The sequence below is a fragment of the Bufo bufo genome, chromosome 1 (genome assembly GCF_905171765.1).
Source record: "Bufo bufo chromosome 1, aBufBuf1.1, whole genome shotgun sequence".
NCBI classification, from domain to species: domain Eukaryota; kingdom Metazoa; phylum Chordata; class Amphibia; order Anura; family Bufonidae; genus Bufo; species Bufo bufo.
In genome coordinates, this window is record NC_053389.1 from 498,544,033 (window position 1) to 498,559,865 (window position 15,833).

Consider the following 15,833-nt stretch of genomic DNA (forward strand, 5'->3'; position numbering starts at 1 on the left):
AGCACGCATGGGATAGGCATAAGGCCATCCTTCATATAAGATAGGGCCAGGGGCTATCCATAGTACTCAGTATATTGGGCAGACTAGATGGGGCAAATGGTTCTTATCTGCCGACACATTCTATGTTTCTATGGATATGCTATGAAGGTGAAATCTGGGTAAAACCGATGCACTCTTATGACGGTGCAGGATTTGAGTTGTGACAGCCACACAATGCCCCCTATACCAGGACCAACCACAGAACATAGCTACTGTCTTTTGACAGCCATGTGTTTCAGATCTGTCAAGATGGTCAAGCATGCCTGTGTCCCGATGATTGGTGACTGTTATGCACCCCGTCCTACATATTTGTGACCATAATTTGACTAGTGGAACTGAACTGTATGTAGCTGGCCCACTGGATTTCTGGCTTTTTATGCACGATTCATTTCTTTTAATAGCTGTTTGAGTAACTTGGCATTGCAGTATCAAACTGGTCCTATTGAATATTGGCCTATGCTCTTCCTAAATGTAGATTTGGTGAAGTATCTAACTGAAATATGACTAGTATTGTTTCTCTTGTTTCCCAGGGGAAGGAAATAAAGATGGTAATGCTGCCAGTGCCGACATGTTGAGTACATCGGAAAGATGCCCGATATGTCTTAATATTCTCACCCTAGAAGTTGGATTTCCGGAAGAGTGTCGCCATGCATTTTGTATTCCCTGCATTCTTAAGTGGTCTGAAGTAAGTTTAAAGGGGTTGGCCCATCTCACACATTGGGGGCATATCGCTACCCATATAGGAGTGGAGCGGTGGCTGCGCTTGGGTGGTGTGTTTCCCATGCACTTCTATGGGACTTCCAAAGTTAGCTGAGCGCGCTGTTCGGCTATTTTCGGCATTACCATAGAAATGAGGGGAGGACAACCACTCCTTTTATTTTACCGGCTGTGTTCTAGAGATCTATTACACAGAGGTGATATCAATAAGACAGGATCCACCATTCACAATAGGTGATTGTCAAAGCTTATCTATTCGTTTCTTGCACAATGATCTCTGCACAGGTCACACAGCATGTCTAAAAAACTCTCCCATAGAAGTCAATGAGGTCCCCTCCTGACCATTCAGTCTATGGCCCATGTGGCTGCCGTAAAGCTATTCTTTAAATGCGTTCTAAATGCTGTTAAGAACAGCTCAGGCAAGAAGGCAGCCCCTGTAATTGTGTTTAGAAAATAGAACAAATAAATCTGCAATCAGAAAATAAAAAGATTAGAAAAAATGTTTTTGCTATCTGATTTTAACTGGCAGGTAAAAAAAACTGGCGGCATATTTCCTTTTAAAGGGATTATCCAAGAGTGAATAATTTTCCCCCAACAATGCCTGGACCAGCTATATTGACAATACTTACCTGGTCCCAGACACTGGTTTCCTCCTGGATCGCTCTGCGCCATCTTCACATCTCCTCTGCCTGCAAAAATCAATGACTGAGGGATAGCAGCCATAAGCAGGCAGGCCGGGGACCAGGTGAGTACTGTCAAAATGGTGGGTCCGGGCGTTGTCGGAGGGTGGGTATTCACTCTTATAACCCCTATAAATGTTCTATAGTACAGACGTGTGCCAGTGATTTTTGTTTAAAGGGTTTTTTCAAGACTTTACTATTGATGAGCTGTTCTTAGAATCTAATATATAAAGCTGAGTGTATGTGTGTCGCATTTACAATCACGAAATTTGGCACACAGGTACATCAGGTGTCCGGGAAGGTTTTAGACCAGTTCTTGGCTCTCTAGGGTGTACCGTTCCTGAGAGATCACCAAACAAATGCAAATATGGCACATCACATGACCTACATTAGCCAATAGAAGCCTGCAGGTCTTTCTCTTCATATCCCAACTGCCATACACCCAGTTACATGACCCTTATCAGCCAATAGAAGCTTGTAGGCCATTAGTCTCCACATACACACTGGGTTTCCATAACAACCCAGCCATTTTTCTTCACTGCTGTAGGTCCGCTTTAAATAGGCAGGGTGCTGGTGATGACACTGTTAAAGGGGTTGTCTTATCATGTACAATGGAGGCATATCGCTAGGATATGCCCCTCTATTGTCTTATAGGTGCAGGTCCCACCTCTGGGGCCCGCACCTATATCCAGAACGGAGTGCCGCAAGGTGGTGGCTGGAAGACTGCGGTCCGTCCACCACAAATCCGGCTCCCCATAGAAGTGAATGGGAGCGTACCATGCATGCGCGGCCTCCACTCCCATTCATTTCTATGGGGAAGACGGAAATAGCCGAGCCAGCCCTTGACTATCTTCGCCGGCACCATAGAAAATGAATGGTGGGCGGCGGCGCATGCGTGGTGCGCTCTCCTTCACTTGAGGGACTCCGTTCTCGATATAGGAGGTCACGGTTAAGGGGGCAGGTAGGGTGGCCATTTAGGCCACCCTCAAAAGACAGACCTAAAAACCACGCCCCCAAGTCTCACTAAGCCATGCCCATCACACTCAGCGGCTGACGGGGATTGAAAAAAATTAAGGTAAATATAAACTTCTGTCAGCCACAGGGGTGGGAGGAATGGTGACGTTCTCCCTGCAGCTCATGCTCAGACAGTACAGTGCTGCTGTCTGAGAGTGAGCTGTTCAAAAGGACATCCCTCTGTCTGTCCAGGCCTTGTGCTGGACGGAGGACAGGGAGTCTGAAAGCCGGACTGTCCGGCTTAAAACTGGACCTCTAGCCAACCTAGGGGCAGGCTGCTGTGAAGGTCACAGTTAAGGGAAGGTCCGCTATGGAGGTCAGTGTTAAGGGGCAGATTGCTGTAGAGGCAACTATTAGGGTTTCTGTCATCAGAAAAATCGTTATGTATCTGGCTGACATTAGCGATGTCAGCAGAACATAACTATGATTTTTTTTTTTTAACTCCCTGCCTGCCGCCGTTCCCTCAAAATAAAGACTTTTATAATATGCTAATGAGCCTCTAGGTGCTAGTGGGGTGTTGCTGCAGCACCTAGACCACGCCCATGTTCAGTTGATTGACGCCCTAGTTCTCTGTGCCCATAAAATTCCACTCCTGCGCCGTCCCATTTAGTATTTGGCGCATTGAGTGAAGCCGGCAGCAGGAGAGCGTCCTTCACTCACTGCGCCGAATACTAAAGGGGACAGAGCAGGATTTTACGGAAACGGCGGCAGGCAGGGAGTTAAAAATCAGTTATGTTCTGCTGACATTAGCGATGTGCTAATGTCAGCCAGATACATAACGATTTTTCTGATGACCGAAACCCTTTAAGGGGACGGGGTGTTGTGGAAATCCCTGTTAGGGAGATGGGGTACTGTGGTTGTCACTAATAAAGGGGCAGCTGCTGTGGAGGTCACTGTTAAGGGGGCGGGGTGTTGTGGAGGTCACATTTTAAGGGAATGGAGCTCTGTGGAGGTTACTGTTAAGGGGGTGGATTATTGTAGAAATCACTTAATGAGACGGGGTACTGTGGAGGTCACTAATAAAGGGGTGGCCACTGTGGAGGTCACTGTTAAGGGGGCGGGGTGTTGTGGAGGTCACATTTTAAGGGAATGGAGCTCTGTGGAGGTTACTGTTAAGGGGGTGGATTATTGTGGAAATCACTTAATGAGACGGGGTACTGTGGAGGTCACTAATAAAGGGGTGGCCACTGTGGAGGTCACTGTTAAAGGCGAGGGCGCTGTGAATGTTACTGTTAAGGGGCAGCCCGCTGTGGAGGTCACTGTTAAAGGGGCAGAGGTTTACTGTGAGGTCACTTAAGGGGGCGGGGTACAGTGGAGGTCACTTAAGGGGGCTGGGTGCTGTGTACTACTGGCCCCTCAACTTGTGAAAACAGCTGAGTGGTAAGAGTGTGGTAAATTGGGCCCTTCCCGCACCAATCTAATATTGATGCCCTTTATCAGGGATGGTCAACCTGAGGCTCTCCAACTGTTGCAAAACTACAACTCCCAGCATGCCCACAGCAGGGCATGGTGGAAGTTGTAGTTTTACAGCAGTTGGCCATCCCTGCCCTATAGTCTGAAAAACTTTAGTGTGCAGTCTTTTAAAGGGTTTCTACCACCAGAATTACTGTTATGTAGCTGACTGATATAGCAATGCGCTAATGTCAGCACTACATAACAGTGTTTCTAACATTAGTCCCTGCAGCCGTTTTTGTTAAAAAAAAAAAAAAAACACTTTCATTATATGCTAATGAGCCTCTAGGTGCTATGTGGGCGTAAAATCAGCACCTAGAGCCTCCGTCCACTCACCCATTATCCCGCCCAGGTCCAGTGTTGTGCCCGCCCCACTCCTCTTGATTGATGCCACTGTTCCCTGCATCGTGAGCTGTGCGCTGCAATTGGCCAGCCCTACAGCCTAAGAGAAGGACTACCACAGGACAAGGGCAGACACCGCCTACTATAACTTAGTGAGTAAAGATACCGGAGAGGATAGCGGGAGAACGGAGCGGCGCCCAGGGATAATAGTAAGTGCAGCGAGATTCCCGGGTGCCGCTCTCCATGGCAGCATACTTAGTTCACAATGTTTTTGAAGGTGAAAGGTCCTCTTTAAAGTGTACATGTCATATTTTCACTCAAAAATCTATTTATTCATATCATATATTTTGTTTCTGCTGTGGTGATATACCATAATGACTAATTATTGTGTTCACGTACCACTTGTTTAATATGATTCCATCCATAGCAACCGCTCCTCACAAGCCTACATTCTCATAATCTTCTCAAGATGGCCGCTAATGCCCTTACCCTGAGGCTAAGACCGCCCTCCCTAACTACCCAGAATTACTTAGGATCATCTCAGGAACTCGCAGCCTCACCCAAACCAGTCTGCTTTCCCCACAGTTAAAGGGCTTTTGTCACCCCCTATTGTGCAATTTTTATTAGCCGACATTAGCTATTTGCTAATGTCAGCTGAGTGCAATCATACATGTCCTACCTTTTTGTCTGTGGCTTATTTCTTGTAAAAAATCATACTTTTATCATATGCAAATTTCTTCACTACCAGCAAGTTGGGTGTGTACTTGCTGGTAGCCGCCGCATCTGCCGCTTCTAGACACGGCCCATCTCCTCTTGATAGACAGGGCCAGCGAGCGCTCTCCTTCTCCCGCTGGCCCCGTCAGCTGCTGAATTCCCGCGCCTGCACGTTCTTCGATCAGCCAATGACTCCGTGCGCTCCTGCAATGCCAGTCCGGTATCTCACAGACCGTGTTCCATGGACTTCTGCAATATTTTTTTTGCGGGGCCACGGAACGGTGCGACGGATGAAGTGAATAGGTCCGCACCCGAGCCGCAAAAAAACGCAGCTTGGATGCGGACCACAAAAAACAGTTGTGTGCATGAGGCCTTAGTTGGACATCAATGTATAAAAAATACTCAATACCAGCTTATTTTTTTTTTTCTCTTTCAGACTTCCACTTCTTGTCCTGTTGACCGTAAACCATTTCAAGCTATATATAAAACAGACCCACTCGGCTCATGGACTAAGGTAGGTTTATTTTAAAATGGACAAACCAAAGTATAGGCTTAAAATCTACTTTGAACCTTTCTATAACATCTAATTGAATATTGGTGAAATCAAGTATTTGACCGGCTCTTCACTGGGCTCTGATTTTATATACACTGCTCAAAAAAATAAAGGGAACACTTAAACAACACAATGTAACTCCAAGTCAATCACACTTCTGTGAAATCCAACTGTCCACTTAGGAAGCAACACTGAGTGACAATCAATTTCACATGCTGTTGTGCAAATGGGATAGACAACAGGTGGAAATTATAGGCAATTAGCAAGACGCCCCCAATAAAGGAGTGGTTCTGCAGGTGGTGACCACAGACCAATTCTCAGTTCCTATGCTTCCTGGCTGATATTTTGGTCATTTTTGAATGCTGGCGGTGCTTTCACTCTAGTGGTAGCATGAGACGGAGTCTACAACCCACACAAGTGGCTCAGGTAGTGCAGCTTATCCAGGATGGCACATCAATGCGAGCTGTGGCAAGAAGGTTTGCTGTGTCTGTCAGCGTAGCATGGAGGCGCTACCAGGAGACAGGCCAGTACATCAGGAGACGTGGAGGAGGCCGTAGGAGGGCAACAACCCAGCAGCAGGACCGCTACCTCCGCCTTTGTGCAAGGAGGAACAGGAGGAGCACTGCCAGAGCCCTGCAAAATGATCTCCAGCAGGCCACAAATGTGCATGTGTCTGCTCAAATGGTCAGAAACAGACTCCATGAGGGTGATATGAGGGCCCGACGTCCACAGGTGGGGGTTGTGCTCACAGCCCAACACCGTGCAGGACGTTTGGCATTTGCCAGAAAACACCAAGATTGGCAAATTCGCCACTGGCGCCTTGTACTCTTCACAGATGAAAGCAGGTTCACACTGAGCACATGTGACAGACGTGACAGAGTCTTGAGACGCCGTGGAGAACGTTCTGCTGCCTGCAACATCCTCCAGCATAAACGGTTTGCCATTAGGTCAGTAATGGTGTGGGGTGGCATTTCTTTGGAGGGCCGCACAGCCCTCTATGTGCTCGCCAGAGGTAGCCTGACTGCCATTAGGTACCGAGATGAGATCCTCAGACCCCTTGTGAGACCATATGCTGGTGCGGTTGGCCCTGGGTTCCTCCTAATGCAAGACAATGCTAGACCTCATGTGGCTGGAGTGTGTCAGCAGTTCCTGCAAGACGAAGGCATTGATGCTATGGACTGGCCCGCCTGTTCCCCAGACCTGAATCCAATTGAGCACATCTGGGACATCATGTCTCGCTCTATCCACCAACGTCACGTTGCACCACAGACTGTCCAGGAGTTGGCAGATTATTTAGTCCAGGTCTAGGAGGAGATCCCTCAGGAGACCGTCCGCCACCTCATCAGGAGCATGCACAGGCGTTGTAGGTAGGTCATACAGGCACGTGGAGGCCACACACGCTACTGAGCCTCATTTTGACTTGTTTTAAGGACATTACATCAAAGTTGGATCAGCCTGTAGTGTGTTTTTCCACTTTAATTTTGAGGGTGAATCCAAATCCAGACCTCCATGGGTTAAAAAATTTCATTTCTATTTTTTTCTTTTGTGTGATTTTGTTGTCAGCACATTCAACTATGTAAAGAACAAAGTATTTCAGAAGAATATTTAATTAATTCAGATCTAGGATGTGTTATTTTTGTGTTCCCTTTATTTTTTTTGAGCAGTGTATTTTTTGATATTCATTGTTGGAAAGAAATCTGCAATCTAATTGGTTGCTATAGGCAACTTCTCCACTCTTCCTTTGCACCAATTGTACTAAATCTCCCCCAATTTTTTAATAATCTATCTCCACTCTTGCTCACAGGGAGAAATGTGAGACGGGAACCCCCAGCTTGAACAGAAAACAGCTTTTAACCTCTTTTAAAGGGGTTGTCCTATGACAAACACTATTCCTTTTATGGAGAGGATATAAGTGACCACTGGGCCCCCGCCAATCACAAGAACAGGGTCCCGTGTGCACTCTGCCACTCCTTTCAACTTCATGGCTCTGCCGGAAGGTAGCCGAACACTTGTAATCTGCAGCCCCGTATAGTTGAATGGAGCATGAAGCCAAAGCCAGCCAGACTCTGAGCCCTCCCTTGTGATGCTGGTGTTGTTAATGGCAGCATCACAGTAGTTGAACATTCATGATTGGCAACTTCTCTGATTCTGACCATTGTGTATTCTATCTGCTGGTTTAATTAATTTTTCCATCACCTTATGCACTACTCATATCCAGAGGTTATGACCACTGCTGCAGCACAGATACGAGGTGGCCAGGACGGGAGCTTCTGCGCATGTGTGTATGCGTGCTCCCACTGTTCCGGTCACCAGTCCTTTAGTGCATGAGTAATCCAGCAGCAGAGGCTGTAACCCCTGGATACGAGCAGTGTTTAATGTGATGGAAAATTGAATCCAGCCAGTAAAGGAGGCAATATGGACAATCACAATAAATTAGTGAGTGCCTTGTATTAAAGGGGTTGTCTCACTTCAGAAGTGGCATTCCAGACTTTTTGTTGAAGTAAGAACCCCTGTGTGATCTTGAAACTTTCTGGTTATTATGACGTGTGACTGATTTACTACTTCATTATTTTTTTTCCCCCCACTTTTAAGATCTATGTAAAGGAAAGAACACCAAGGGAAATCCTGACCTGCATTTGTGATCAGACGTTAACACACTGTACACAAGGGAAGCTTTGTTTCAGGTCAGTGTGAATAAGTTATGACTATCAAATAGCTATGAGAGAGCGATTTGCTTCATTCTTAGATTTTCCATTTCAGTTAGTACAATGGGAAAATAACTTTGATTTTTTTTTTTTTCATGGCTTGAGCTTTGGCAAATAGAAATTGTAAGCTACATGCAATATAACAGACTGGTTTCTGTCTGCTTAGATAGTGATTTGTCTAATTGACCCTGATAGGACAGCGCTGAACAAGTTCTCCATTTTCAGCCATAGAAATCTGAGTGCACGTGTCTAAGCAGGCAAACATTTGGAGTTTCCAAAAGTGTCTGTGTGGTTTCTTGAGGTGTACATCTGAACATTCTTACTTTTACAGAATCTGTGTGAAAGAGGAAGCAACTGAGGTTGCAAGTCTGCACAAGGAAAACAGTAAGTTTAAAAAAAAAAAAAAAAAATTTTACTTTAAATTTTTTGTTCTCCATAAAAAAAAACTCCTGGTTAGTGCAAATTTTTTACGACTAATAAAAAACCTGGTTGCAGAATGTATTTTTACATACCTGGTGCAGGTTCATGCAACTGTGTGTAAACGTGGCCTGTGTCACCCAATTCACCTAGACAGACTGCATTTTAGTGATTTTTATGGTGCAGTGAGATCTGATCACGGGTCTATTGTACAGTACTCAAATCGTCATATGAATACAGTACAATAGACATGTGGTCAGACTCAACTTACTGCTTTGTAAATCTGTCATGCAGTGAGTTCAGGTCAGATGAGCCGCTATTGATCTGAGAGATACAGGCTACACAGTGACTGATTTTTAACTATTGAACTACAGCTGCAGTCCAAACGAGTGCATTTAGTTGAAAGTCTTTATATACAATTCAGCCGTATATTATTCTTCATATATATTTGTAGGTGAGAAATAGATATTACTCACTTTTATGAAGTACGATCAGCACTTTCAATCCTTTATTTCAAAGTTAAAAACTATTCATGGCTCGCAGGCCTATGTCTTTGAGAACGCCAAGTTGTGTCCTATTCCATCGTGCGATCTCAAAGACATAGGCCTGCAAGCCATAAATCGTTTTCAACTTTTAAATAAAGGATTGAAAGTGCTGATCGTACCTTATAAGAGTGAGTAGGATCTGTTCTATATTCTGAGATTTTCACGCAACGCTGGCCCCATAGAAGTGAATGGGGCTGCGTGAAAATCATCGCACCCGCAAGCAAGTGCGGATGTGATGCGTTTTTCACGGATGGTTGCTAAGAGATGTTTGTATACATTCCTTTTTTTATCACGCGTGTGCAAAATGCATTAAATCTCATTGCACATGCGTGATAAAAACTGTACGCGATCACAAACAAAGCTGAATGGACTTGGCTGTGAAATCGTGCAGTTTTCACTGAGTGCATCCGGACGCGCTCGTCTGCAAGGGGCCGAAGTCAGATCGGGGTGAATAACACGTGGGAGCAATTTGATTGCATTTAGTTGAACACAATGTTGTGGACTGCTGCTGTTACTAGTTAAAATCAGTTGCACTAGTTGCTGTGTAGCCAAGGCCTTATTTTCCTGATGTATTTCTGCTTACTTTGACTTATTTTTATTCCAGGATGTCTGGAGCATAAAGAAAAGTCTGAAACTGAGGTGAGATCAGTTTTACACAACCGTTCTATATATGATAAATCATATTTTGTTTTTGATAGAGATATTATATATATATATATATATATATATATATATATATATATATTTATTTATTTATTTTTTCCCCATCTCCTGGCCGCTCAAACTGAGAGATATATAAAATGAATTTTTATTCATCTTGTCCAGATAGTGGAATATACATCCAGTCAATTAAAGGTCTGTAGCATATTGTAACAAATTGAAAGTAAAGGTTAATTTAGACGCTCGGGTGTACAGCTGATTGTCGGGAAGAAAGGACAGCCAACGTTCAGTGGAGGACACTGCTGCATGTAAATGAGGCAATCTTCACAGTATGAGGACGAGAGATCGCTATTGCAATGGCTTTCCCCTACAGAATCATTGTTTCTGGGCAGCATTTCACTGTTTACACAGTACGATCTGCAGCCCAAAAAACGATAATTGGCGTGCCTGCACGAACAACAGGATCACCTGATGAACGAGCGGGTGATCGGCAGCAGATTGTTGGGAATGAGTGGTTATATGAACATCGATAATCTGCCCGATTATCGGGCAGTATCAATCCACCTTTACAATTTTTATACGATTTGTGTTTTACCTATTCATCCCCACTCTGAAACAGACACAAGCGCAAGGTGTGCAAATAGAAAAGATGGAAGAAAAAAACAAATCTAGAGCAATACAGAAAGAGAAAATAGTATTAGTTAGGTTTGAACAGGTGGTGAAAGCCAAATACCAAATACGGTGAGCTACAAAAAAGTGTGCAAACCGGGTGTTGCGTTCAACAAATTTTGAAAAGCACTAGTTAAAAAAAATTTTTTCCTTGGGTAACGATGCATGAACCTGTTATTGCCCAAATGCGCCAGGGACATTTTCTGAACAAACTGGGTTGAGATAGAAAAGTTACTAGAGCCAGCAGCAGCATCTGTGTGTCTGCCTTTACTTCCAGCAGCTTAGTCTTTGCCATGCAATCTGACCCCTCACTTGTGGTTGCCAGCTATACTAGTTAGCTGACATCCTGCTCTCAATGTTGGGTTCAGACTGAAAGTGGTATTCCAGCAGAATAACATGAAAAAAGCTTTTCTAGGGACTGCAAAAGCTGTAAAAAAAAAAAAATTAAAATGACACAATTGGGGGAGTTGTTATGGCAGCCTATCAGGCCCTCAAAAATCTTGTTTGGTTTAAAATAAAGTAAAAAAATTGACTTGTGTTTAAAATGTTTCACCACTTTTATCCCTGCTGGGCCTGCAGTAGTCGCAAGCTGTTTATTGCCCAGGAATGCTACAGTCAGTCACTGGCGTCAGTGGTCATGTGCCGTTGATATACATGGTCTCTGACTGTTGCATCGGGAATCAGAGCAGTAGGACATTTTAAAAGTTGAGTAAGGTTTTTCCCTTTATTTTATACCACCCTCTGGTCTCTTTACAAAACTCCTTTAATGCCTGATTAAGCTCATCATTTTGATTTAATGTCCGCAGATTACTGATGTATCTGAATCTCAATATAGAGTCCGGTTTCTTCTAGGGCCTATTACTTTTAATACTTTTCCATCAGAGAATCATTCAAACTGCTGCGCGCTGCAAGTGTTTGTCTGCTAAAAAACCGAGGTGTACAGTGTAACTCCATGTGCAGTCAGGACAGCACATGGACAAAAAATACTGTTGTCTGAATTGGATTGTACCTTTTCAAAAGCTTTGCAGACAATAGCAGAATAAGCACCAGTGTATTTGTGCCAACAGTTTTTGCTTTCCACCACTTCCAAGGATATTGCCAGGAGGAGTTAACTTGTTCACACAGATTTTATTACACCTAAGTAAAGCTTGAGGGGGGTGATTCGGCCCAAATATTGATTGCATATCATTAGCAAGAACTTTTTAAAGAGGACCTTTCATGTTTGTTTTTTTTAGTTTAGATAAATAACTTTACTTGCAGGGTACCCCGGCTGATGCTGCCACCCTGCCTGTTTTTTTTTTTTTTTTTTTTTTTAAATCTCGCTCCTACACCCCAATGTGCAAACCCCCCAGCAGTTTTCGCACTTAGTATGTTAATACTGGGCATGGGTACAGGGAGGAGGAAACGCCAGGGTTTCTCAATGGGCGTCTTCTTCTCCCAGGCTGTGCCGCGGTCCAATCACAGCGGAGCGAAGAAAAAAAACTCGCCTTCTCCCTGGCTGTGACGCTCTCTGCTGTGATTGGATCGCGGCACAGCCAGGGAGAAGGAGACTCCCATTGAGAAACCCTGGCGTTTCCTCCTCCTCCTCCCTGTACCCATGCCCAGTATTAACATACTGAGCGGGGGGCACAGCGGGGCGTAGGAGCAAGATTTGAAAAAAAACTGGCAGGGTGGCAGCATCAAGTAAAGGTATTTATCTAAACAAAAACAAAAAAAAAAACATGAAAAGGTCTTCTTTAAAGTCCAATAGACGTGAACGAAGAGCCCACCGCTCAGGCGCCTCTCCATTCACTGCTATGAGACTTCCAGAAATAACTGAACAAGCGCTTGGCTATTTTCGGAGCTCCCATTGAGGTGAACGGAGGTTGGCCCTGTCAGACATATGATGCCATATTGTTAGGATGCCAACAATGTCTGTCTGAGATGAGCCAACCCTTTTCAGTCAAAGTTTCTTATATGCTGTAAAATCTGTGTGAACAAGTTAAAGGGATTCTGTCACCAAGTTTTGGGCTATAGAGCTGCGGACATGCACGGCTAGATCGCCGCTAGCATGTCCGCCATATACCTGTCCTAGAGGGATGTGTGCTTTTATTTTCTTAAAAAGATTTTAGAGATATGTAAATTAGTCTTGTATGTGTCCAAGGGGCTGTACGAACCTTCCTGGTGCCCAGCCAGGCCCGCCTGTGGAGGAGCCCAGCACCGCCTATGTCCTCCGAATCTCCTCCTTTCAGCAACGATAGATTGCCGTAATCTCGCGATGCGCGAACTCGCGCATGCGCAGTTCTTTCCCTGAGGCTGATGCCAGCACAGGGAAGGAACACTATACCGGCACTGCGCGAGCTCGCGCATCGCGAGATTACGGCAATCTATCGTTGATGAAAGGAGGAGATTCGGAGGACATAGGCGGTGCTGGGCTTCTTCACAGGCGGGCGTGACTGGGCTCCAGGAAGGTTTGTACAGACCCTTCGGCACCTTACAAGACTAATTTACATATCTCTAAAATACTTTTTTAAAGAAAATAAAAGCACACAGCCCTATAGGACAGGTATATTGCGGACATGCTATCGGCGATCTAGCCGTGCATGTCCGCAGCTCTATAGCCCAAAACTTGGTGACAGAATCCCTTTAACTCCTCCTGGCAATAGTTTTCAAAGTGGTACGAAGCAAAAACCATTGGTGCCCAGTACACTGGAGCTTTTTTTTTTTTTTAAATCTGCATCCCTCACCTATTCTCCGTCGAGCAAGGTCCTACGTGGAGTCCAGATAAAATAACAATGTACTTTTTTCTAGTTGTTTGTAAACAGTCATGAGACTTTTTTTTATTGCATTGCTCTTTCTAATCAGTGCAAATCTGTACTGGTTGCGTTTGGACTTATCCCCTGAAATGAATACACTGCACCTGGTAGTGCCCCTGTTTTGTTCCTTTGTGTTTTCTCGATCTAAACTAATCAGTGGTGTCATATTGTGATGCTTAAGGCAGCACCACTTTGGTGCGGTGTGATATAATAGGGGAAAAAGCAATTCTGCTATTTTATTTTTTTAATTCGTGGGTCAGTAGCATTAGCTCAATACCAAAATTATACTTTTTATGCTTTGCTGCTTAAATAAAAACCTTTTTTTTAAAAAATTGCTTTGTGTTGCTAGAATGATTTTATATTATTTGGAAAGTTGTTGCTATTTATATTTTTTTAAAAACTTAATATTGTAATTTTTCAGTTGTGGAAATACAGTGTGTGTGTGTGTGTGTGTGTGTGTGTGTGTGTTTTTTTTTTTGTGTAAAAGTAGGTGAAGGGTTTTTACATTTTTGTAAATATTTTAAAAAATGAAAAATAGTTTGGGCTGTATCTGTAGGTATTATGTAGCACAAGCTGAGTAGACTAGAATAGTTTCAGTAAAACTTGTGACTTGATATAAGCCTTTGGTAACTCTGGCTTTGGGTCCTGTGATTGACAGCCTTCCTTCCCTTTTGTAAATGGGAGTGCAGAGAGCCCACAGCGTGCAGCCATTTAGTGCGAAGCCCCCCTCCCCAGGGATATTCTGGTTAGATTGTTATCCCCTATCCACAGGATGTACCCCCTGCAGCCCCCCTGAAATGAAAGGAGCTGCTTGTCGGGCCAGCGTGCGGCCGCTCCACTAATTTCTATGGAAATTCCAGGGATAACCGAGCATAGTACTCCGCTATCTCCGGAACTCCCATAGTAGTGAATGGAGCAGCAACGTGCGTGTGCAACTGACCTCTCCGCTCATTTCAGGGTGTATGGCCCCCCTTCCCCCCTCTTGTGATCGGTGGAGGTCCTACTTAATCTAACCAGAACTTCTAACGTCAGCTGAAGTTGTGCCCTTTCCATTATTAAATTGAAGCGGAGGGGGGGGGGGGGGGGGGGGGGTGTCCGTCCGACTGCTAGGACCACCACCAATCTCAAGAACTGGGGCCCTGAAATGAAATGGTACTTATACTGTGAGTATAGGGTAACTTCATCTAACCGGAATACCCCTGTAAGGTTGAAAATGAATAGTGAAGCTACTTAGGCCATTTTAATAAAGACTATTTGCAGAATGGTTTTATTTTAGATGTATTGGGGGGGGGGGGGAGGCTGTGAAGGTGGACATAACCTTTAAATATATTACAGTTCTACTGAATCTTTTCCTGCAAAACTATGTCAATCTGCTCCACTCTTCCTGCTCTATAACCTGCTGCCTGCAGATAACAGAGTTGGCACATTAAACATACTGCTCTAACTGCATAAAAAGAATGACTACTAATTTAGTGTTTGTTTCCGCAGGTCGTGAGCCTAAGCTGGCCCAGCTGTTTTACTGGAGATAACATTGCCGTATGTCCTTTCACCCTCTCCGAGGGAACAGCTTGTTTTACGAACAGGTAAGCAATAGAGAAACTTTTGAGATGTAAATTTCTTTGCTCATAGATTTTTTTTATTACGTTTGCAGATTGGCAGGAGGAGAATATTTAGTGGTGTAGTTGTTAAAGTTATCTGATCTCAGCAGTCTGTCAATGCTGTGATGGCAGTCAGTACTTTTATAGTATTGACCTGCAGAAGCCCACAGCATGCACCAGCGCTGCGAGAGGAGAGTCTAATGCTGCACGCTGCCCCTGGACGATTAGTGACGGGTTTCTTTCCTATGTACAACAGGAAAGACACCAGTCACTCATTGTCCAGAGGTGGGGAGGATGGGTGCAGCACTAGTGCATGCTGTTGGCAGTCAGTACTTTTATAGTATTGACCTGCAGAAGCCATCACAGCATTGACAGACTGCTGAGATCATCGGGTCTGTCACTATACTATGCTGCTCTCAGTGGGAGCTGACCGGTTCTGTTTAACAGCTACACAACTAAAAATTATCCTCCTGCCCAACTGCAAATGTAAACTAAACTTTTCTACTCTGCATGGCTGTATTACAGTTCCATTTTGTGCTGAGCCGTAATAGTGTTTTTTTTTTTTGGTTTGTTTTTAATCACTGAAAATCCTTTGGTTGTCCATCCTGAAATGTTATAACTCTGATATGCCATAACATTACGATCGGTGGGGGAATGTCCTCTGAGACCCTGCTGATCCACAGTCCAAAAGGACTAAGGGCATTTTCACACAAATGAGTTTTCCGTCCGGGTGCGATGCGTGTAATGAGCGCTTGGCATCTGCATTAAATCTTGACCCATTCATTTCAGTGTACACCTGAGCTGAGCTGTAATGGGTCTTTTCATGCATCATCTCTGCATTCAGGAAAAATTGCAACATGTTTTATACTGGCTCCATAGAAGTGAATGGGGCTTGCATGAAAAACAGAAGTTACCCAAATGCAACATAATTTT

The 15,833-nt window shown here is 44.3% G+C and overlaps 1 protein-coding gene across 2 annotated transcripts in view; it reads left to right on the forward strand.

Annotated features, from left to right (window-relative positions):
* Positions 1 to 15,833, forward strand: part of SCAF11 (SR-related CTD associated factor 11) — a 114,374-nt gene that overhangs the window by 20,569 nt on the left and 77,972 nt on the right. For both annotated transcript variants that reach the window (XM_040410600.1, XM_040410609.1), the window contains exons 3-8: positions 570 to 724; positions 5,395 to 5,472; positions 8,104 to 8,195; positions 8,548 to 8,600; positions 9,783 to 9,817; positions 14,791 to 14,885. In XM_040410600.1, the coding sequence (XP_040266534.1) occupies positions 570 to 724; positions 5,395 to 5,472; positions 8,104 to 8,195; positions 8,548 to 8,600; positions 9,783 to 9,817; positions 14,791 to 14,885 (508 nt within the window). The remainder of the gene's footprint in view (positions 1 to 569; positions 725 to 5,394; positions 5,473 to 8,103; positions 8,196 to 8,547; positions 8,601 to 9,782; positions 9,818 to 14,790; positions 14,886 to 15,833) is intronic.